General features: G+C 35.5%; 2 protein-coding genes across 7 annotated transcripts; both read left to right on the top strand.

Annotated features, from left to right (window-relative positions):
• Positions 1–9044: 9044 nt before the first annotated feature.
• LOC109241373 (putative lipid II flippase MurJ) lies at positions 9045–16817 on the top strand. 6 transcript variants are annotated; one of them, XM_019408110.1, is made up of 21 exons: positions 9045–9362; positions 9439–9500; positions 9609–9673; positions 9810–9853; positions 10228–10270; positions 10993–11053; positions 11152–11219; positions 11672–11723; positions 12049–12113; positions 12192–12258; positions 12371–12416; positions 12490–12548; positions 12718–12798; positions 12889–13000; positions 14271–14359; positions 14469–14525; positions 15337–15460; positions 15652–15737; positions 15915–15987; positions 16070–16199; positions 16280–16817. In XM_019408110.1, the coding sequence occupies exons 1-21, from the start codon at positions 9092–9094 to the stop codon at positions 16416–16418; spliced, it is 1794 nt and encodes a 597-aa protein (XP_019263655.1). In that variant the 5' UTR covers positions 9045–9091; the 3' UTR covers positions 16419–16817. The 6 variants fall into 6 exon arrangements, 4 of the variants coding, with proteins under 4 accessions (XP_019263655.1, XP_019263654.1, XP_019263656.1 ...); XM_019408109.1 differs by having other exon boundaries at positions 15652–15818; XR_002070229.1 differs by lacking the exons at positions 16070–16199; positions 16280–16817 and having other exon boundaries at positions 15337–15426.
• Positions 16818–17560: 743 nt separating this feature from the next.
• On the top strand, positions 17561–18269 carry LOC109241367. The gene is made up of 2 exons (XM_019408103.1): positions 17561–17980; positions 18051–18269. Exons 1-2 carry the CDS (start codon positions 17561–17563, stop codon positions 18267–18269), a joined length of 639 nt encoding a protein of 212 aa, XP_019263648.1.
• The last annotated feature ends 5742 nt before the right edge of the window (positions 18270–24011 follow it).

Below are 24011 nucleotides of genomic sequence, written 5' to 3'. Positions count from 1 at the left end.
GCGCCTAAATCCGCATCCAAAGCAATGTGCGAACTAACATTGACTGGCTCCCCATTTGGCACTTCCACAGGGTTAATCGGTGGTACACCGACCCCTACATTGTTGTTTTCCCCATGAAATCCAAGACCCTCATCACTGTGTACGGGTGCGTTTTGCGAGTTTGACATATTTAAACCTGAAAGCAAGAATTCTTGACAAGAACAAGTGCGAAAATAACGTGTGTTACCAGAATCAGTACTGAAATAATCACTATTATCTTTAACCCCACGGTGGGCGCCAAACTGTTTACCTTGAAAATACGAGTAACAATTAAATTTGATTTATGGTTTTAAAGATACGTGATTTAGTTCAATACTAATTAATAACCAAGAAATCTGAAGTATAAATGAAAGAAGTAAGTAAAACCAAACCAGAATGTAGGTCAGTCTCGACCTCGACTCAAAGTGACCTCGAGATGAATCAAGAACAGTAAAACAAGAATAATAAAGCTAAAGGACAATTCTGATCAATAATGAGCGAAAATGTAAGAGAGTATATTCTTTGCCAATGACTGATTGTCTTTCACAAATGATTGGGGTCCCCTTTATATAATAGGTGAACCTTAAATAAGGTACATTTCTATTTACAATAAAGAATCTTATTGGGGCAGCTGTCTAACCGCCTAATACGGATTCGTACAAATCTTCCGGGATTTACGCCACGATCTTGGGGACGTGGCAGGAATCTTGCCCATTCTGTTACAAATTCATAACGACATTATCTCGAGGCTGGTCATATTGGACTCCGATGTTCCTCGAACACTTAGCTCTTCGAGCCTCGTACTCCGTCCTCAGGCTCGAACTCGGTCCATGGTGAGTCTACTCCTCGACGCGAGCCTTCTGTTCCTCGATATGAACCTTCGAGCCACAAAATCGGGGGCACCTGATTTCATCGTATACAAAAATATTTTTAGATAAGCACCACAATACTTGTTCGATTGTATAATAATCTATCATTTTAGAAGTTCCGACGTAACCATATTACTCTTTTGATGACTTGAATCTATAATCACACAGTTAAAGTTTAACAATACTTATCATTTGAGCATTTTTTATCCTGACGTTTAAGTATAAATAATATATGCATTAGCATATCTAGTACTGCTAATTAATAACTAACATAAAAAACAAGAGACTCCTTGAGGTCGTGCGGTTTGAAGACAATATATGATGTGATTAGTTATGCTGAGATTAGTTATTTATGTATTATTTTTTATTGACTTTTTGGTATTTGTATTAACCATGGAATTGTCAATTTTAATGTTTTATCATGGGATAACTTATCCTAGAATTACTATTCTACTATCTGGCAGGTATAAGTTATCCGGTACTATTTTTTATCTTATAATTTATCACATGATTAGTAACCAAACAAGGGATAAGGCAATAATAAATTTTTATCCCATTATTATTTTTTACTTATTCATCATACCAAATGACTCATTACACTATTCGGGCATGTATTATTTCATTGTACAATACTGTACAAATTTAGTACGTCTATGAATGTTTCATGAAGTAAAATTAAAGAAAAACAAATACTTATTCTATCGTGCTTTATATAAAATCAGCCTCAACTAATTCAAAATTAGAATAGCATTAATTGATACATGTATTTTAATAGTACTAGTATTTATCATATATTAGTATTAAAGTTGAGTACAAATACAATACATACAGTTACACATGCTTGGAGTATAGATCTGTCCTCATCCTTTCCCAGTCCCAAGGGACAGTACCACCCAAACAAGTGATAGCGGCTGCTATCAACCAGTACTCCTACTACTAAAATCTTGTACGGATCGCATTGCGATTTTCATTTTATTTACTGTCTCGGGGATAATTTCACTCGGCATTTGATATTTATTCTGGCCCGATTAATTCAGATTTATGTTAGAAATCCAATTTTGGAAGATAGAGTGATCTCTATCGAAGACGATTTACTCAAAGTCAATAAGACATTTGATTAAGAATTAAGAAATGTTTATCCCACCATTGTAACCTTTTGGGGTGACGCTTAAATATTCCATTGCTTATTTTCTTTAATTGTATTATATTAATAACAACAACATATTTAGTGTATTGCCACAATGTAGGATTCGGAGAGGATAATGTGACGCATACCTTACTCTCTACATGACCTTGTGCATGTAGAGAGTATATTTTCGATATATAGACAGTCGATTAGAAGCATCTCTCCGCAGGTTTGAAGTCCCTTTAACTGCATCGCTCAATAACAACAACAACGACCCAATGTATTCCAAGAAGTATACGGTCTGGGAAGGGTAGGGTGTATGCAGTCTTACCCCTACTAAACAAAAGATGAAAGAAGCACTGATAGCAAGTAATAACGGTACAAGATACTTATAAAACTTGTTTGAGCAAAAAATGTTAAGCCTTTAGTTAAACTAATTAATGATGAAATAAAGGGTGAATCTTAGTTAAATATAATAAATTATAGATCAAATATTGTAGGATATTGGCAAGATAAACAACGTTTGAGAGCATTAAATAGCAGATTTATACTCAATGATTAGCAATAGATATTGTAACATGAACATGCAATAAATGTAGATAATGGCAATAAATGTAATAAGAGAGAATCTATCACCCAATTATTATATGATTTGGATGGTTCTTCCACGTGACAACAACGTGGAAAGATGAGAAGTGAAGATGGATAAGAAATCTTTGGATCTTGTGAACAAAGATTAAACAACGTGTGCTTGAATAAGATAATCACTGAACAAGACAACTTTTGTATATTCTTTCTAGTCAACCTTTTACAATGTGCTCTTCTCAAAAAGTGAAGATCCTACCTTTGTTCTCTATCTCTTCCTATTTATAAGGGATATTCCCAAGAAACCCTAAAAAGTACAAAATAAGGAATATTCCTTGTGTCTATTTCTAAACCTATCCTACCGTTATTTCTTTACTCCAGTTGCTCATCCTAGGCAATAATCCTTCTGAGGACGACTCCCCGCTATTACGCCGTGGTCGACCCCGACGTCGTTCCTGTTTATTTTCTTTCATCAAGTCGCCAAATTTAGATCAATACAAAACTTGAGACTAACTGCATTGCCCAAAGAAAAAAATAATAATATTGTCACATTGGTTAAACATGTACTTTTCATCCAAAAAATGTAATCGATGCATTTTAATGAAAAAGAATTATTAACAGTCGAATAATTGATTCTGATCTAATCGCTTTTAGTTAACGAAAACTCTTTATATTGCGTCAAACTTTTTAATACAGGGTAAACCAAACAATGACTATATTAATGGAGCTTGAAATAATTTAAACCAAAATGGATGTGTACGGCATGCCGCTTTCAATCTAATGGCATTACGTTGTCTCACTTATTTTTTCTAATTTCTAATTCTTTGGGCAACGAAAGATGCACGAAATCAAATCTTTATTTAGAAGTCAAAAGTTTTGGACTTTTCTGTTTGATTATATATTTTAAGTTACTTTCATTCTAAGAAAACAATGCAGATCGCATCTGATCTCACATAATTTTACTCCCTATAATGCCTTCAAAGTCTTCTAAGACAATATTTAGACTAAGCACAAGGATGTTACGTTGACTTTTGAAACGACAAAGAACCATCTTGACAATTTTGAAAATGGTACAGAATATTATTGTTCGTCGAAACCAAAATTTATATTAATTATTAAGTGTTGGTAAAAATACCAGCATGGAAATAAAAGATAAGAAAAAACAATATGATTTTCAAGTTAGAGAGGTATAGTTTGATATCTCGATTTCTTGAGCGCTAATTCTTAACCTATCTTTTAAATACTTCAGTTTAACAATGCCGTATAATTCAAACAAACTCTAAATAGCTATTGAATCTAACATTCCACGGCCCACTACAAAAACAATGCTCTTTTTTTTGTAGTAAATATATGGTAGACTATATTTGTTTTTCCTTTCTCACAACTCTCTTTCTCCACGCTTACACCTCACATTTGTCGAACTACAACCAATAAACAGATATTTACATAATGAAATATCCTTCATACTCAGTATATTTGTTTCAGCGAAGCGGGTGCACTAAGCTTTCGCCATGTGCGGGTTTTAGGAAGGGTCGAACCACAAAGGTCTATCATACGTAACTTTATTTTGTATTTTTACAAAAGCCTATTTTCACGAAGTGAATTTGCTTTACTGCAAATAAAAATGATTTTTCTAAAGGTAGAAAGCTATAGGTTTCGTGTGATTCTATTTTATAAAATTATACTAAAACACACTTATCAACTCGCATAAGAGTTTTTTTTTTCTCATTCGGTGTCCGGTTTTCTGCATTGGAGCCCGGCTATATCTGGATTCGCGTCTGGTAGGGCCCCATTCGGGACCCTACCAAGGATTTTTTCATATCCAGTGCTCGAACTCGAGACCTCTAGTTAAGGGAGAAGCAGTCATCCGCTGCACCACATTCTTTGGTGGTAACTGGAATAAGAGTTAAACAATCTTGTAAGTATACTGTCCAGTTGATTATACCATAGAGGAAACTCTAAACAGATTAATCATTATAGCTTAAAATATTAAAATTTGGTAAAACTTACTGTTTTGTTTGATTTAACAAATAGAATGTTTTTGGCATCAAGTACTTGAATGAATAGAATTCCACGACTTTAGTAACCAACATGATTTACTGAAAAGTTGAATAATTCCAGTATTGAGTCTCACCCACTTAATTCACTATTTTTCATATTAAAAAAATGGTGTCGGTGGGGAAATTGCAATAAGAAAGAGTCAAAAAAGTTAGGAAATCTCATAAAATCATATGTATAAAAGAGAGGTTACCTCTTTTGCTGTCTAACTAATTGGGTTTTGGTTTAGACTTTTGCGGAAGTCTTTGCTTTTTGTTGAGCCGTCACCGCTACCTGGGCCCTACCTCCCTAGGATTGTTTGAAATGAGGTCGACCTACGAAGAAAAAAAAGAAGAAAATATAGCAAATTTTTTTTTGAAAGAAAAAAAGATTCTCGAGAAACCATAAGGAAAAAATGACACTAAATAGCCTATGTAAAAAATAATAGCCGAAAAAATGTATTATATATATATATGTTATGTATGTTTTATATACAAAAATTATACAAATTTTATATATTTTTAGGCTACCAAATTTAAATAGTTTTAGCACGGATTGAAAGTGATAATACCTCAAATCTTAATCCCCCTTATAGGTTTTTCTCAATTATATGATGTTAATTAATAAATTCTATTTTTGACACAACTCAACTTACACTATCATGTCAGTTAACTTGATATAGTAGCATGTGACCTTGCCTTATTTTTAAGATTCTATTTTTTTATGAGTTTATCTGTATATTTCATTTGGATGATTTGATAGTATAAATATTTTATACGCTGATGATGCTATGACTTAAACTCAATCAATTTATGTGAAATTATAATGTTTTTTCATACGCTCAAAGTTGGAATTCCAACATAACATTAGTAGCACAACATTGGATATGCAACGTTAAGGATGAGTCTCATTTTAGTACAACACTAAGAACATAAACCTTGTATCCCACTCTACCACAAAAGTTAGTTTAAATTGTGAGAATCGTCCATAATCATATAAAAAATCCATGAGATCGTTTGGGTTAATTTAAAAGATGCACAGATTAGCTTTTACACACTATTTGGCTTTATGACTCGTATAATTAATTGATATGAGATATTAACATACATCTCTCACCTATAACCCCAGGATCGTGGATTCGAGTTAGCAAAGAAACAATAATTCCAACAAAAGGAATCAAAGGAGAATTAAAAGGGAGGAAAGAAAAAAAACATACATGGCGTCCTATTTTTCATTGCATATTTTTTTCCTAACAACTACTAAAGATTTTATCAAATGTATCACGTTATTAGTGAGCAAGTCACAAACCTCACTCGTGATTGTTGATCCAACACATGACGGATATGGATGTATTCATATGTTGTGTATCTACTATATATGTTAACATTCTTGGTGTCACTGTCCATTATACATCTTTTGTCTCTTCTTTCTACATCTATATTTAACACTCCATTCGTGCTAATAAAGTACTATTACTTCGTAAAAAGGTGACTAAAATAATGGATTACAACGTGAAAAAAAAAGTATAATTAATTATCACCAATCAACTAGTAATAAGTTAATGTCGTAGTGATACAAATTGCTTCTTTTTTTTATTTGTAAGAAGCTTATTTACACTGTATCATGTTGATAGTTATTTAATGAAGTTTCCTAATTATTCCACTATCCTTTGTCGGAAAAGTACCGCTTTAAAAGTCGTGGCCCTGGGCCCTGGCCAAACTTAGCTTTGTACCGAAAATTAATTCTATATGTTAAGTGTAAACCTGACATACTTCCACCAATGTCATTTATAAAACGACCCGTACACGAGATAAACTCGTCGGTTCATCAATGCATCCATGTTTTTTTTTGTTTCTCAATTCTCATCCCATATTTGGTTTTCGATATTAGAAATTGACTCAATCTAAATTCCGCACAAAAACAATTTATACTCGACTCGAATCTAAAATCTCTAATAAATAATTAAGTACTTACTGCTCTACCATAATATTTGTTGATCATTCACGCACTTATCAGTAGTTGATGACTATGCATTGTGATTTGTGAACAGAAAAGTTACCTTTTCAGAATAGATTGTTATAAACAAAAATTTAACAAATTAATTTAGAAATCTTATTAAAAAACGATGAATTTTCAAAAATTACTATTGTTTAGTGGCTATTAACTTCCTATAGCTACCATATACATATAGCTACTATTCAGTTGTTATGGTAGTATATTCACTGTATTCGCGCTGCTGTATTCATGAATACAGCACTACAACAGCAAAAAACGCATAAAAATATGGGCAGTCCAGCTGTACACGCATGTATTCACATGTATTTGTACCGTATATTCATGAATACAACAACAAAAAATGTCTAAAAATCATGGCAGTCCAGTTGTACGCGCATGTATTCACATGTATTCGCGATGCTGTATTCATGAATACAGCAGCAAAAAGCGCCTAAATCAGGACAGTCCAGCTGTAGGAGCATGTATTCATATAATTCGCGCCATGTATTCATTAATACATTAACGACAATCACCTTAAAAATAGGTATGTCCAGCTTTCTAATAACAGAAATAATATCAATTAGCGTGATAAACTCCTAATATAACTCAACAAAATCAATTATAACATGCCTAGTTATCAACCCAATTAATTAGAATGATTTTTCGGTTGTATATAACTTTTGTATTTAGCTTTTTTCAATATTTTTTTTTTGTTGCTGCAGTCAATAGATTCATTGTTTGTATTTACTGTATTCGCTATTTTATATTCAGTGTATTCAAATGTATTTGTATTAACACTATTTTAGTTATTCCTAATACATGTTATTACTCCTGTATTTAGTATATTCTATTGGTTGTATTCACTATATTCTATTTGTATTCAGTGTATTTTACTATAGTTAACTATATTTTTAAAATTAAATATATTTACTGTTTATATTTTATTCTATTTTAATCTTTGTATTCAGTGTATTTCAATGTTTATATTCTGTATTGATGGATCAATACAGATGTAATCAATTGCATTCAAAAAATATAAACCTTCGAAAAACATAAATACAAGAAAAAAATGTATTTATGCAAAAATATAATATATTTGAGTGAATTTGTACAGAATACAATGTATTTGTATCATTCTATGTGAGTAAATAGCAAAGACGAGAAGAAAGTTCGTCGGAGATTGTATTTTCCGGCTAAATAAAATATTGTATACATTGTATTAAAACTAAAAATGGAGACGAACAAAAACCCCGTCCTCGAATCTTCTTCAGCGTAAAAAAAATTGCAGTATCCGTGTAGAGAAATTCATTGCAATATCCGACGTAGAAGAAAGCCGCAGTGGCCCTCTTATTTCAAAGTTGTTGAATCAGCCCTTGAAGAGGAAATTTGAAGTTTTCTGCTGAAAACCTAACAATGTGAAGATTAAAAAAAAAAAAAAAGTGAATAGAAAATGAAGATGCTTGAACAGGCAAAAAATCCAAAAAGTTTAACACTTACACGAATTTTTGGAGCAAAAAGGTTAAGTGAGTGAGAGAAGCCAATCTTGCTATGAGAGAGATCATGGAGAGAGAAAGAAGAAATATTTTGTTGTGATTTTGGGAGAGAATAACGGAAAGAATGAGAGAGAAAAATGGCACATAGCATATTTAATGCCTTAATGATAGTGTATACCATAAACACCTATTTATAAAAGACAAAAAATAACTATAGAAAATGATATTTAAAGGGATTTTGATTATAACAAAAAGGGTATAAATCTTTGCTATAGGAGGTAAAATTTTTTTAAAAAATACAGATGTAATTGTAAATGTAAGAAGTATAGGTGCCGAGGCTACAGGCTGGAAGTTCGGGCACCAAGATTATGGGCTTCAAATCGGCCCAATATCCAGTGCACTGGCCCAAGTCTTTTACCGGCGAGATTTGGGGGAGAAACTCAAAAATAGCCATATTTATAAGTGGTCATTCAAAAATAGCTACAGTTTCAAAAGTAATCTAAATTTAGCCACTTTTCAAGTAAAGATAAATATGAACGAAGACACTATTCAAAATCCGGAAAATACTAAGCATAATATACTGTAACTCCAGTATATTAGTATAATATACTGTAATTCCAGCATAATATATTGGAGTTCCAGAATAATATACTGGTATAGCGTAATATGCTGGAATTCATAAACACGTGCTCCAATCTCGAGTATATTATGCTGGAACTTTCCGCATGTTAGAGTTCCAGCATAATATGCTGTAAGTTCATACACAGGTGCACCAATCTCCAGTATATTATTCTGGAACTTTCCGTATTACAACTAAATAGTGACTATTTTTCAAACTATGCAAATGCTGGCCAGTTTGAAAACTTGCTAGCCCACTATTTTTAGGACATTGGGCCCTTCTATTTTTTTTGGCGCCAAAAGGCAGCTTCGCAGCGGCCGTAATTGCCTCCGTCGATTTTGCCGCCGAAATGTATTCAACCGCCGGCCATACGGTCGTTGACTGTAGTCGACTTCAATCGCTTTCACAGATCTCCAAATCGTCTTTGCAACTCATTCACCCGCGCAAAAATGTTTCCATTTCTCTCTTATTCGCAAAAACTCATCGCTCTCCCAATGGATTCCGGCGAATCCGAATTATATCCGGAAGACAAATATCTTCTCATTCACCGGCAGCTTCAAGCAACAATAACTATGCGTTTGATTGTGATTCAACTCACAATGACTTTGTATTGCCCCCTGGTCCGTCAGTCACAAACCTATATATATGTGTATGTGTGTATGTGTTAATCCTTTACTTTTAATTCTTTTCATGTAGGTAAGCTGCAGTTTAGAAATGTGACATGGATTGGTATTGCCACAATCACTAGCAAAGTTCTGGTGATTATTTCGCATTTAGTATTTTTCAAGTGTATTTACTGTTTAAACCTTTAACTCTTTGCCTCAATAGTTTTGTTGTTTTCGGTTTTCTGATTTTTGGTCACGTAGGGATTAGTGAGGGAGATTGTTATAGCTTCAGTTTTTGGCATTGGTCCGGTGGCAACTGCCTTCAGGTAAGCTCATACATGAAAAAGTTTTTGCTAATATGTTTCCTGAAAAGCTTTTTTACTTTTTGTCCAATTCTAAGATTTTTAGTTTTGTTACTCTTCTCACCATTTTAGTCTGATTTGAATGGTGCTTTAATATCAGGTATGCTTCGGTGCTGCCTGGTTTTGCTGCATCGGTTCTTGGTGGTGAGTAAAGAATAAAATAACGTAGTTGGTTTATCCATCCATAATAGTAGGAAGATATAAAGCATATCCAATTCTTTACATTTTCCTGTTGCAACAATTATTTCTCTTGGTCCAAGAAGGTCTCTCACTTGGGGTTTGGACATTTAGTCACATGCAGCACAGCCTTAATCCAACTTGTACTGTAGTTGTTCATCTTTGGTTGAAAAATCCATTCTTTGTTTATGTCAGATTTTACAAGGTTTCTCGCCATCGTGACTGTTACCTGTGCATGATATTGCATTCTGTTGATGCCTTGTTAACAGTTAATACAATGCTTTATGTGTAGAAGATGACAGAGAAGTTTTTTTTTAATCACTGCTTCTTATTTCATGCAGGTGTTAATGGTCCTATTCACATCACAATGACAGCTACGTTAAGGCTAGTTGATATCTTTTATCAGCTACTTTCTTGATTTTCCAATGCTGAATTCAAAGTTGTTCTGCACCCTCACTTCAATAGACTCTATGTTCACTAGGAGCTAAAGGCATCATATCCCTGGATTCCCATATTTAGCTAAAGCAGCAAGAAGCTTGCTATACTTGATATTTTATGTATAACCAATGTGATTAACCCTGATTCCTTATCCTGGAGCAACTAGCTACATGTAAAGTTAATTAACATAGAGTAAATTCACTGGTCATTAGCCTTCTGTCTTCATTGAAGTTCTGCTTCTGGTTTAGACCCTGGAGACCGGCAGGGTTTAGTTAGATAAAGAACTATGCGTCCAAGCTCTACTCCTCCACACACCTAAAACTTAGCTTCATCATCTACAAGCCTGTTTAATGTTGGCCTAACATGCTAATGAGTGATTATGCGGGTGAATGCTTAATCTTGAGACATCAATGCAGATGTAGACTGTTATATCTTGCCTTCTCTCTTTATAAGTAAATCTGCCTGAATTTAAGTATGACTATTGGCACATTCTAGACAAGGGGCAGCTATATGGTGACTTTTTTGTTGTCCTTGGTGCATAAATCTTAGATGCAAGTTTAAAGACTTTGAGCTAGTTTCCCAATAATTACCCGTTCCACCTTTACACCTTGTTGATAGTCTTGAAAATACATTTCTTACTTCTGACCTGTCACGATGATGATCTTCAGTAAGCTTCCACAGGATCGTCAAGAAAAGCTATTTAAGCATGCAAATACTGTCATGATCCTGGTATGTAAATTCTCACTGCTTAATATATCCTTCTTCTTACTCATCTATCACAACTAAAAAGCTATAAGCATTTTGCAACAAAAATGAATTTCATGCAGGTAGGAGTTCTGGTGGCTGCCCTTGTGTTCATATTTTCCAAGTCTATAATTCATGTATATGCACCAGGGTAAGATGGTTTAAATCCAAAGAATTTTTGTGAATTTTAACTTGCGATATATAAGATGTAAACGATCTGGTCTTCTAAACTTTGATTTTGCATTCGTGTCCTGATTGCTATCTTGAGATTATTTAAATGAAATTTTTATCTCAAAGTAGTGCGGCAGATAGCTCATGATGAACTGCCTGTCACAGGTTTTTGTTTTTTACTATGGCTTTACTCTCTAGGTTGGCTTTCTATTCTCGAAAATATTTAGTGCCTTTTTCCAACATTTGACTTGTCGTTTCCCTGCTCATGCTAAGTCACAGCATCTTTATCTAGCCTTTATTTCGAAACTGAAGGTTGTTATGCCCAGATTTCTTAAATTAACGTAGACCAGAAAATTCTTTTACTGTCATTGTTAGGCATTTATATGCTTGTGAGTATTTCTTGCTGATTGCCCTTCATTGATCCATTCTCAGTCTGTGGACTTCAACAGAAGGCCAGATAACAAGCCGAATAGCTATCCAACAGGTAATGGATTTACTTTTCAGCAAAATTCAGCTCGAGTTTCTTCCTACCATTACCCATCTGGCAAGCTTGTTTAGCCAATTATTTTTGCCTTATCTCACTTTTACTAACTTAAAAGTACATATATCCCTTTCGTGCATGTAAAAAGATATATCCCTTTCGTGCATGTAAAAAGATGTAAACGCATTTCTGTACGTCTTTTCCTTTACTTTGTATCAACATTCCATTTGGAGCATATTTGCCTTTAGTTTCCGTTTCCACAATAGGTATTTACTCCTTTAGATTTTGACACCTTTTCTTATTTAACTGGATTTCACATATTTTGCAGTTGAAAATAATGAGTTCTTGCATTGTTTTTGCTGGCACTGTTGGTCTTGGATTTGGTTATCTGAGGTAACATATTAATGAATGTCTTTTTTTGTCCAGTTGTTAATAGTTATTTGAGCACCTAACAGTTTCTTTTTACTCTAGTGCAAAAGGAGAAAATGTCTTTCCTGCGATTAGCCCGGCCTTCTCTAGCTTGCTCCTGATTGCCAGTGTAAATTCTGACTTGCCGTGGCCCAAGTATTATTTCATTAGGAATGACTCTTCCGTATCTTGTAGTAGATTCTTGTAGATTCCGACATGAATACAGTTGTAATTTGTTGCAGTGCCTCTTTTACTCGTTCAGCAGAAAATCAGATGCCCTTTCTTCTGGTAATGTAGCCTGCTTAGTAACTTCAGTGATATTATGTGGAAAAGATATTGAAGTTTGAAATTCTTTAAATAGGTGGCATTCTTCTGTCCTGTGGAGCTTCCCTTGGTGTAGTCGTTCAATGGATTATCCAGGTCTCTGTTGCTGACCTCTGCCTCTTTCAAACTTTAGTTATATTTTCAGGTTAAAAGACTCAATCCTATATTATATGGTGTATGTTTTTCTTTTTTGTTTTCCACGTTATACACGTGCTTGTTTCTTAAATTAAATTGGACATGAGTTATACGTTATGCTTGATTTCAGGTGGCATTGCTAAGGAGAGCATGGCATGAAGTTATTTCAGCTTCATGGATTGACGGATTCAGGAGCAGGGATCTTTGTGAAGTAGACCTCTTTGACCTTCTACTTCTTCCACGTATTTCCTTTCCAATCAATTGTTGCTTTTAATCACTTTTCCGTTGTGTTTTTTCATAGCTTTTCTCAGTACTAGTACCAGCAACATTCAATTCAGGCTTGGCACAAATAGCATCATTTACTGACATCTGTTTTGCATCTCATTTTCCTGGTGCTGCCGCAGGCCTTTCATGTAAGTGAAAGTGAAATTTTTCTGTGGCCTTTTCCATGTTGATCAAGCACAGCTTTCTGGTCTTTGTAATTCTTTGTCATGAAAACAACGCCGTATAATTCCTCTTTTTTGAGGACAGATAGTGTATAAAATGCAGAATCTAAATCAAAAGGTTTGATATGGCGTGTCAGATTATTGCCTCCGCAATGTTAAAAAAAAGGAAACAAAAAATACAAAATGCAAGCAAAAAGTTGTAATGATTGAAGGTCTGTTGCTTTATGCTTGATAGCATGCATGGTTACAAGTGTTTATGTCATCATTGGGAGGTCTAGCTCTACATCTTTGACTGTGGCAAAAGCTGTTAATCCTTATGAAGCTTCGATTCTTCATACCCCAAGCACCTCTTGAACAAAGTAAATAGATGCAATTTATGATCCAAATTAGGTGGAAGCTCTAACAGTCCCTCATAGTTATGTGTCATCCAAAAGTGTATCTCTAACTTAACTCTTTTTGCTTTTGTACCTTTTTATTAAAAACATTGGGTTTTGGTCCAGTATCAACAACAACTTCGCACAAGTTGGGTCGGCTATATGAATCCTCACTTCTCCATTTAAGCTTAATCTCATGTCATCATTATACCAAATAAAAATAGAAGTAAAAAAAAGAAGTTAAATAACCATCTTTTAGTTGAATCCTTGAGACTGTAAGACAAAATTTGCAAGTTGTTTTTCCCGTATGACATGTTTGAACAGTGTATTTGACAGCATGGATGATCGATACAAGTTGTATGTCAATGGCTTTTCACACAGAGAAAGGATGGTGCTATGTAATTAAATACCAAGTGCTATCATTGGCTTCTTTTTTAGCTGAAAGAACGGCTTCCACAATGAACGAAAAACTTCTGAAACAGCGAATCTATGTGAAGAGTGACAGGACTTAGTGAGATCCATGAATCTTCTATTGACCATGAAGTAGTCCTTCTATTCTATTGTGACCGACAGTCAGACAAGGGTTTTATAGGAAACTACTTTAATGGGGAACATTGCCAGAGTAGCATAATGCAAAATGTAAAGTGTTATTCAGGCAATTTGTCTGAAAGCCTCCCTGCAGGACACTGGGTTTTCATCCTTTTTACTGTGTCAGAGCTCTGCTATACGTTGTTGTTTTTCCCATTTTCCTGTAGGTTCTTCATTGTGTTTTTAAATTGGATGCCCTAATTCTTTTTCATCAATAATTACCTTACCTTATCAAAAAGATTCTCATTTGATCATTGATATGTTTAAAATTTCAGATGCTTTTCTTTTGGTCATGGCACCTTTGGGGTTGCTTTCAAGCATCGTTATACTGCCTATTTTACCCATGTTATCCAGACTGATAAAGGTGATCCTCATATTTTTCATATCCCTTTCGATTTGTGATGAACATTTTGTAACCTTTTCTTGTTAGTCTTTCAGTTGTATTTGCCCTCTAATTCCAAAGTCTTTTGCAGACTGAGTCATGGCCAACCCTAGTAGAGAAGATAAACAGAGCCGTCTTGCTATGCATGGTTAGGACATTTATTTTAGAAGCAGGTTATTGTTATCTTGAATGTTTGTGATGGATCAATATTTTTGCAACTTTGGTAGGACTGTGAAGGAAAACATAAGAGTTTTTTTTTTAAAAATCTTGAGCTGTATTCTGCCATTCATTTAACTAACTTAATTCTTTTTGGAGTACCCCAAAATGATTGCCCCTTTCTGTGCTTCAATTTTTCAGTTTTATGTAGTAAATAATATTGATCTTGTTCTAACTTGATGCAAATAAACTGTGAAGGAACACTTTCCGTCCCATATTTTCACACTTCCAAATTTTGTTGTATTCTCTTAAAAGTATTTCTGAACTAATCTCATAGAATAACTATTTCATTATCTTTTTCCTCAATCTCTGAACCTGTTGGAGTAGATGAATTTTCACAATAAGCAGATGAGTTGTATTTTTGCAGTTACTTTGGGATATCAGTTCTCTTTACTTGGACCATCTGCTGGTATGTTGTTATCTTAGGTTTGATTTAGCAGATTCCTCAAAGTTGGCCTAGGACCTTTATAGTCCAAATAAGATTTTGGAGTCACTTCATACGGACTGTTTTTGTGAATTGATTTTCATTGGACTCTTTCATCGGCCCCTAATACAGAAAATGAACAACTAGGTTGGGTCAAATTCAGCTGTATGAGTTCACTATATGCACTCCACTCTATTCGAGCCCATACCAATAATGGTGTAATGCAGATGCAAATGAAATATAAGATTTTTCACCAACAAGTGTGTTTATCAAATGTACTTGATTACTGATTGTGCTACAATTTTCCTGTTTTATACAGGTCATTCTCCTGCCAATCCTTTCAGTCATGAGTAGCTTGGCCAATCCAATCATCCGCGTCTTGTTTGAGCGATATGCATTTGATTCTTCGGCAAGTGCTTTAGTTTCTTCTCTTTATCTTTTCTGTAAGTATTGGATCAACTCATATTAGAGTGTCTGAATTACATTTAAAATAAGAGCACCTATGTACTCGTGAGGGCGGAATCTATGTCTAGACATCAGACATAGATTACTTTTTTGTTTAAATTACTTGTTAATAAAGAAAAAGAAAGAACCTTTTGGGGAATAGTTTCTTGACATAATCATCTTTGTGTAGATTCTCTTGGCTCACCATTCTTGATCCTCAGAGAGTTGCTAGTCGCAGTGTTTTATGCCTTTGGAGATGGACTGAGACCTTTCCTGGTTAGTATTGGAGCTATTGCTCTAAATGCTCTCTTGGATTGGTTCTTTGTTTACAGATTAAATAGTGGATTGCAAGGATTGGTTAGTAGAATTTTGCCTATTTTCTTGCAATAACTAGTAGGATAATATTCATCCTTTAACAAACTCTCATTGCTAATTGTATTGATGAAAATGAAGGCGCTTGCAACGTCACTCACTGCTGCCTTGTCTCTCGTTACCCTGTTCCATCTCCTTCAAAGGAAGGTTGGAGGTAAAATGCGGAAGTATATTAGTCCAGCAAAGCAGTTCATCTCTCAACTCTGTTTTATGTAATTTTGGTTGTAAAATTGCAGGGATTTTTCATCTTCCTGAATTAATAGGTCGTGGTTTGCTTCTATGCTTCTGTTGTGTCATCTCCAGCTCTGTAACTTCCATCAGTTATGAAATGATCTCAAAAAAATTCCTTTCCGAGTATATCACAAGGTTAGCCGTTTTTGCTTGGGACCTATGATATGCCATGAGTATAATCATAATTTTGACTGGTTCTTTATATTCAAATCCAGGTTGCCTAGGATCCAAGAACTCTACTGCATAGTATCAGCTGCTGCTCTTGGATTTATTGGCTTCTTTGCCCCTCTTCTGTTATATTATTTTTCTAGATATAAATTGGAGTTGAATAACTTGAATATTGATGAAACATAAGGTCAATGCACAGTTCCTTGGTATTTGGTTCGGAACTCCTTATACATGCCGGCGCCAAATGTTCTGCTCAATGAAAGATTGAAGAATGCAAACAATTCAGAGTGAAGTTCAGGATGATCGTTGTAACATAACAGTTTGATTGGCTTAAAGGGTACCAACGTGGACTCGAGACGAACCTGCCGATATTCATATTATAAAATCTTCACGAATAATTTCGAACATTGGAGATTGCAGCGACATCAAGAGACATTTATAAAGTACATGAGCAACTAAACTGGCGAGACGGTGAGCATGTCGCATTAGTTGATGAATCGGGTAGTTTCTTGTTTGCTTCTAACTCATCTTTGCAGACGCTAAATTCCTTGAAATTTGTTGTTATACAATTGTACATTAATCGCAGACTTGCCTGATCTTGTAGCATTTGTTATGACAATGAATTTAATTCTAAAAATAAAACAAATAAATAGAGAATTTGTCCCCACAAGGCTGTGTTGAGATAGGACGAAATCAGTGTGGCCCAGACCCAATTATTATTTATTTATGTACATCAAATTAGGCACATTTTGTTAGTCTTTAGTTAGCCCTTTTATTTCTTTACATATATTGGGCCATGTATATATACAGAGGGACCCAGTTTTGTAATGGTCAGAGAATTCATTTTTTGTTTCGAGTCAATAAGAACTATCTCGAATTTTCTCTCTATCTCTCTTTAACCCTACGTTCTTCTTCATTGAATCTATGAGAATGATGAATATTAACATGGTATCAGAGCACAGATCCATGCTCATCTAGTGTTACGCTTCCGATTGATCCTATCCTCGCCAGTTTTCGTTGAGTTTTTAAAGTCCGACAGTGTTCGTCGATTCGGTGATATTTTCGGTTGATTCTTCTGTTTTCGATGGGTTTTTCTTTGCGCAATGGAGTTATTTGGTGTTAAATCTGAAGGTTTGGTCGATATTCTTCAGGATTTTACCATTTTTCGAGCTAGGGTTTTGAGCTAGGGTTTTCCTTATCTTTGAAGGCCGTTCTCTTTCTGGTTTCGAAAGAGGCTGGTATACCTATTCTACTTTTCCCTTATTCTGGTGATATAGTTGTTGGTATTCTCATCACTTTAGCTGATTTTTTTTTAATTTGTTGCCAATATGACGAATGGTAATTCTGATTCCACTCAAGCTCCTGCATCTTCTACTGGTTCGCGTATTGTGTTTCATAAGGACGATTATACCCATCCCTGTCACCCCTTATATGTTCACCGTTCTGATGTACTTGGGACTTCTCTGGTCTCCACTCCTTTTGATGGAGCATGTTGTGGTAGCTGGAGACGCATTGGGTTAGTTGCTTTGTCTATTAGAAATAAAACTAATTTTATAACCGGTGCTACTGGGAGACCTCCTGATGGGTCACCCTTAGCTAGACAATGGCAAAGATGCAATGATCTTGTAATATCTTGGCAAGTAAACTCCTTGTCTAAAGATATTGCTCGAAGTGTAGAGTATTCTGAATTTGGTAAGGATATATGGAATGAATTAGAAGAGAGATATGGTAAAGCTGATGGTGCCAGGGTCTGAGTTAAAAAGGGAATTGGCCCATATCTCTCAAGGGTCACTTGATATAACATCCTATTTCAATAAGATAAAACAATTGTGGGATGAAATTGCCTCCATCTCAGCTGGTAGGGCAAGAGTTTGTACTTGTGGGGCCAAATCAGCTGAGGATGAGGAACAAAGAGCTTATCAATTCCTTATGGGTCTAAATGAAACTTATGTTCAAACCAGGAGTAACATCTTAATGTTGAAGCCCCTTCCTTCTGTTGGTACAGTCTACAGTATTCTTTTGTCTGATGAGAAGTAGATGCAGGTATCTGCTGGGACTCAGTTTCCCTCTAATTCTGCTTCCTTCACTGCTGGTGTATTGAACCCTCCACCAACTAACAATGCTGCTGTGTCAAAGCCTAATTTTCCTTCCAAGGCGTCTTTTGAGTCTACTAGGTCTTTTGGGGTATGCAAATATTGAAAAAAACCCGGTCACAACATTGACAGGTGCTATAAGCTGTATGGTTTTCCTCCCAATTTCAGACCTACAAAGAATTTGGGCCCCAAAAGATCAGTTGCTCATGTTGAGCTTGAATCCAACACAATGTCTGGTATTCCTACTACGGAGTGTGGTGCTGATGTGTCTTAGTCTCAGTGTCAGAGTTCCTCTGCAGTGCCTGGCCTTACCAAGGACCAGTTTTCCCAACTGATGATGTTACTTCAGCAGCAAGCCGAAATCATTGCTTCCCCTCCTGGTTCCAACCTCATGGGGTCTACCAACTTTGCGGGTATGTTGCCCACCCAAAAGGGAATGTCTTATGGAGCTTGTATGATGAGTAGAGTAGATGGCATAGTTTGGATAATAGATTCAGGAGCATCTGATCATATGACCTCCATTAAAAGTTTGCTTTTCAACATACAAACCTTACATGTTCCTTAGTCTCTCTTCCCAAAGGCTATAAAGTCAAAGTTACTAATATTGGCTCTATAGCCTTAATTCCCGATCTTATTCTTCACAATGTAATTTACATTCCTAGTTTCCAATATAATCTCATTAGTGTTCATAAGCTGTTATGTCATGATGCTGATATTGTAAAGTTTACCAAGGCTGCTTTCACTCAACAGGGCCATTCACTGAAGAAGACAGTGGTTCTTGGTAGGCTGGACAATGGTCTTTACAAACTCTTTCAACAAGCTAATTCTGCCGGGCAACAGTGTTCTGTTCCAATTTCTCCTACTGTTAATACTTCTAGTTCTGTTTCTTGTTCTTTTCCTGCAACTAGTGATACATCCTCTATAAATACCATTGATGTACCTAATAAAGTCAACAATGCTGATGTTGTTTGGCACTATAGACTTGGACATGTTCCTTTCTCTAAAATGAAACATATGAATAATATTGGTTGTATTTTTTCTTCTAAACAGTTTTTTACTTGTCCTATATGTCCTTTAGCAAGACAAACAAGATTGCCTTTCTATGACAGTTCTATACAAACTACTAAAGCATTTCAATTGATTCACATGGATACCTGGGGTCCATATTCTACACCTACCTACACTGGCTGTAGGTACTTGTCACACTTCCTTTTTACTACCCCCGGAAGGGTATAAGGGAGTATTTTCCAATTTAAGTGACAATCGAAACGGGATTATTTTATTTAAGAATCAGAGTCGCCACTTGGGATAATTTATGGTGTCCCAAGTCACCGGTTTGAATCCCGAATCGAGGAAAATATTGACTCTGTTTATGTTTGCGAACACAGAAATCCGGGTAAGGAATTCTGTTAACCCGGGAGAAGGTGTTACACATTCCCGAGTTCCGTGGTTCTAGCACGGTCGCTTTGATCATACTTGGCTTGACTAAACTGTCTAATTACTGGTTTTAGAACCTATGTGCATTTACCTTTTACCGCTATCTTGAAACGGGTCACGCGTACGTGTACCCATTTGTTTGGCGCGTCAAAATCATGTCACGCGGACGTGTCCACAATTAGTAATGCTTTATTATTATTAATAAAGTTTGACTGAAGTTGCGCGAATGCATACTCCGGTTTTGTTTTTAAAAATCGTAATCATGTCACGCGAACGTGTCCACAACCACGATAGTATATTAAACGTGCCTAAAGCAAACTACGAACATTTGTCATTTTTGTATTCTAAGTCATAAGATTAGTACGAGGACCATGGATGATTAAATTTGTGAATGGCGCGCCTCGAACTATATAATCCTAAATTAATTAGCGACTTATTAAACCAACTATTATTAAGCAAAATTTGATTGAAGTTGCGCGAACGCATACTCGGAATTGATTTTTAAAATTGTAATTATGTCACGCGAACGTGTACACAATCACAATTGTATTTTAGACGGCCCTAAAGGTTTTTCTACGGATATTTATCCTAATATCTAATGAGAGCATGTGAGGGCCATAGATCAATTTTGATGGCACACCTCAATCTAATTAAAGGAGTCCAAACTACTCTTTTGAGGGCCATAAACTATTGGTGTTATTTAATATGGCACACCTCAACCTAAATAAAAGAATTATTTTAAAACAACTCAATTTAAAAGTATTATTTGCACAACTGCTAGTTATAAAGGAACGTTGGGCTTTCAGCTTTCGGAAACAAGCCTGTTATAAGCGAAACTGGTAGCAGCAGTTATATGAAAATTGGGCTTAACTCGAAACCAGAAATGAACTATGAGCACTTGCTCACAAATGGACTGCAGGTCCAGACCCAATTACCATTGGACTGCAGCATGCAACACGCCCAGTAACGACAGCACTGATGGGGAAGTCTGGGCCCAAGAATAAGCCCAAAAGTAGAAAAAACAAGCATTACAGCCCATGCCAAATCGGACTCAAGCCAGCATATTTGGACAAAATCATATGTTTCTAATTATTTCCACAGAAAACAAGATGTAAAGAGTTAAACTAAATCTGATAATTCTCGAGTCTGAAATTTAACCCAAAATCCATTTGAAGGCCGTTATGAATTCAAGTTATTCATGCACGAGCAAAGCAAAAGCAAGGTGCCAAAACTGAAATAGTTGAGCTATTAACAGATCATGAGAGAACCAAACCAACATAAAAAAACTAATTTATGGGAAAACAAAACTTAAACCAGAATTGCTAAAGAAACAACATGAACGAACTAATCTGGTGAATATTTAACCATAACTATAAGAAGCATCTCCAAAACCCAGCAAACTCACAAATCAAACTAAAAAAAAGTCATAGTCCTCAATTTATACATATTATCCTAAGCCTGAGAGCACTCTTAAATCAAACAACATTCAAACAACACCCCAAATCCAAACCTTGAGACGAAATGTAATATCAATGACATGAATGAAATACGCATAGTAAAGCTAAACTAAAAGAAACATGAGCAAAATACAACAGATTCGAGCAGTTATTCAACAACAGGAAACTAGCATTTGTCATTTTTCTTCAACTTTGGATTACATGGCTTCACATTTGCACCTCATATGCTACTCAAGAGCCAAGGCATACCTGGATGTCAACAGAAACAAAGAAAATGAAAAGCTCACCAGCAGCAACAGAACAAGTGAATCAACAGCTCCAAACACAGCAAGATTCAACTCTTTTGGACCATTTTTAAACCAGAATGAATCAAAAGTCTTGAAAGGTTTTAAACTTATGAAGATAAATAGCAAAGCAGGCTAATTTCTACCAAAGAATGCAAGGGATTTCCAGTATTTTGAACTCAGCCGTTTTTAAGCTTTTTTAGTATTGTAATTCTCTAAATTCTCCCTTGAAAGAGAAGAAAACAAGCCTCTTATAGAGGACTTCTAGGGCAGCAGAATGGGTTTCAGATTTTGCCCATTACCCCTTCTTTAATTTTCATTCTTTTAACTTTAAACCCCAATTTTCTAACCTGTTTGTCAAACTACACCCAAACCCCACCTTCCAGGAAGTTTCCAAGTCAGTTATACAAGATTTCCCTTGATTAAATTCCCTAAATCACCCTTTAGGCTTCTGCTATTTACCCTCAGAACCAGATATAGGTCAAGTTGACCCAACTAACAACCCAAACCTGGGCTTGCGAAACCCGGACTGACCCCTCCCCCTCTTCGGGCTTCAGCACTTCAACAAACCCAAATTCAAAACTTAAACAAATGGATTCCCAAATAAAATCATCTAACTCTGAACTTCTAACAACATGAACTCTTATTAACGAAGCAAAAATAAAAGAAAGAAATAGAAAGAAAAAGAAAATTAACAGTCATTTTATCAAAGAAAATAATCTAAATCTTATAAACTAAATGTGATGCAACAGAAAAATTCAAAGACAGAAAAAAACAAAAAGAGAAAGAGAGGACTAGAAAAAGATGAGGACTGGAAATAGCAAAGACGAAGACGAAGACGAAGAAAGAACTGAAATACCTAGAACACACAGGCGGAAAATGGCTTGAACGGACTCCTGGAACCCTCGATTTTGAGCCGAAATTGGCCTTAATCGTGTGTTCTTGTTGAGAACAGACGAGCAAAGCCAGTTTCGACTCTCAATCACTCGTCAAAACTGGAAAAACTCGGGGATTTTCTTTCTCTTCTTCTTTTTCTTTTCAGATCCAAGATTGGCTCCATTTGGTGAGGATTATAAAGGATATGGGGGTAGATTAGGAATCAGGGGTGAGTGAGGGTTGTATGGTCGAAGTTTAGGGTCGATTGGAGCTTCAAACCGGTGGGAATGGCTGAATTTGGAGGCGGCGTTAGGGTTTTGATCGAAGGAGATGAGAGAGACAGACGAGGGATGTTTGGACTAGGTTGTCTCTAGGAGCTTCAGACATATTTAATCAAAATGGGGAAAGTGTTTGGGGCCGTTGGATAAGATGGAACGGAGGGCCCAGATCGATTTAACTTCAAGAACTCCAAACGACATCGTTTGGTTAATAAAAAGGGCAGACCGGGTTAGGGCATGGATTTGGGCTGGACTGACTGGGTCTGGGGTGGAATTTGATTTGGGCTAAACCAAATTGGCCCAAAATAAGCTTTTCTTCTAATTCTTTTCTTTTTCTTTTTCAGTTTCAATTCTCCTTTTCTTTTCAGATTAATTTAAATCCTAAATTAACTCTTAAACTAAACTTATTTACCAAAATAAGCTAATTACTAGTCATAGTATTTACAACAATTAATTAACTCCTAAATTAAAGAAAAACTATAAAATCCAAAAATTAAAAAGTTAAAAATGCCAAGTGAGTCATTTTTTTTGTGATTTTTTTTCATTTTTGTAAAACAACTAATTTACTATTTAACCTAAAAATGTAAAAATTAAATCCTAAATGCAAATGCAAAGTATTTTTGTATTTTCATGAATTAAATAAAATTAAACATGCACACAAAAATGCAAATAATTAAGAAAATTCTACAATAATTCCTAAAATGGCAAACAATTAAAAGAAAAATCTCACTCTTTGGGATTCTGTAGGTGTAATTCACGTGGGGCAAAAATCACGTGCTCACAGCTGTCCCTCTTTGCTCGGAAACACGAAGAGTTTTCGTGCAAAGATAAAGTGAGCGAATACGAGCCATTTTTGCCCGTTTGAATACTCCGTGAGAAGCATTTTTGAAAGATTTGACCGCACCCTGCTTCCGAGGTTGCCTACATATCCTTGGCTATAAAGGAATCAGGTCAGTGTAGTTCGGGAAGTTTCGGTAGCTGGGACTACTAGGAAGCTGTGATTTCACTGTTGCTGCTGCTGCTACTGCTTGCTGAACCCCTTGTCACACCAGGACAAAATAAAAGAAGCTAGACTAAACTATGATCTACGAATTACAAGAATCCTATCTACACTTCTTCAAACTTGATCTTGCAGTTTCTGTTGCTATGTTGACTTGTACTTTCCAGGTGAACTTCCTTTGTTGCTGCCTTGAATTGTATTCTGCGGTGCTTTCCCTTTATTCTCCAGGTGGGCGCTTGATTGCTGAATCTGAACCTTCTTCCTTTGAACATTGCTGCTTTCCCTTTGTTTTCCAGGTGAGTGCCTGATTTCCAACACTTGCACTGCTTTTCCTCGAAACTTGAGCTGTTTCCC

The sequence above is a fragment of the Nicotiana attenuata genome, unplaced genomic scaffold (genome assembly GCF_001879085.1).
Source record: "Nicotiana attenuata strain UT unplaced genomic scaffold, NIATTr2, whole genome shotgun sequence".
Lineage (NCBI taxonomy): Eukaryota > Viridiplantae > Streptophyta > Magnoliopsida > Solanales > Solanaceae > Nicotiana > Nicotiana attenuata.
The sequence above is the reverse complement of the archived record's forward strand: the minus strand, read 5'-3'. Positions and strand labels throughout refer to the sequence as shown.

Excerpts from the sequence above, each read along its gene's own strand:
- LOC109241373 (XM_019408109.1), top strand. The coding sequence starts at position 9,092 with ATGTATTCAACCGCCGGCCATACGGTCGTTGACTGTAGTCGACTTCAA. Across the intron at positions 11,054-11,151 it reads CAAATACTGTCATGATCCTG|GTAGGAGTTCTGGTGGCTGC; the intron begins GTATGTAAATTC and ends AATTTCATGCAG. Across the intron at positions 12,549-12,717 it reads TCGTTCAATGGATTATCCAG|GTGGCATTGCTAAGGAGAGC; the intron begins GTCTCTGTTGCT and ends GCTTGATTTCAG.
- LOC109241367 (XM_019408103.1), top strand. The coding sequence starts at position 17,561 with ATGACGAATGGTAATTCTGATTCCACTCAAGCTCCTGCATCTTCTACT. Across the intron at positions 17,981-18,050 it reads GTAAAGCTGATGGTGCCAGG|ATAAAACAATTGTGGGATGA; the intron begins GTCTGAGTTAAA and ends TATTTCAATAAG.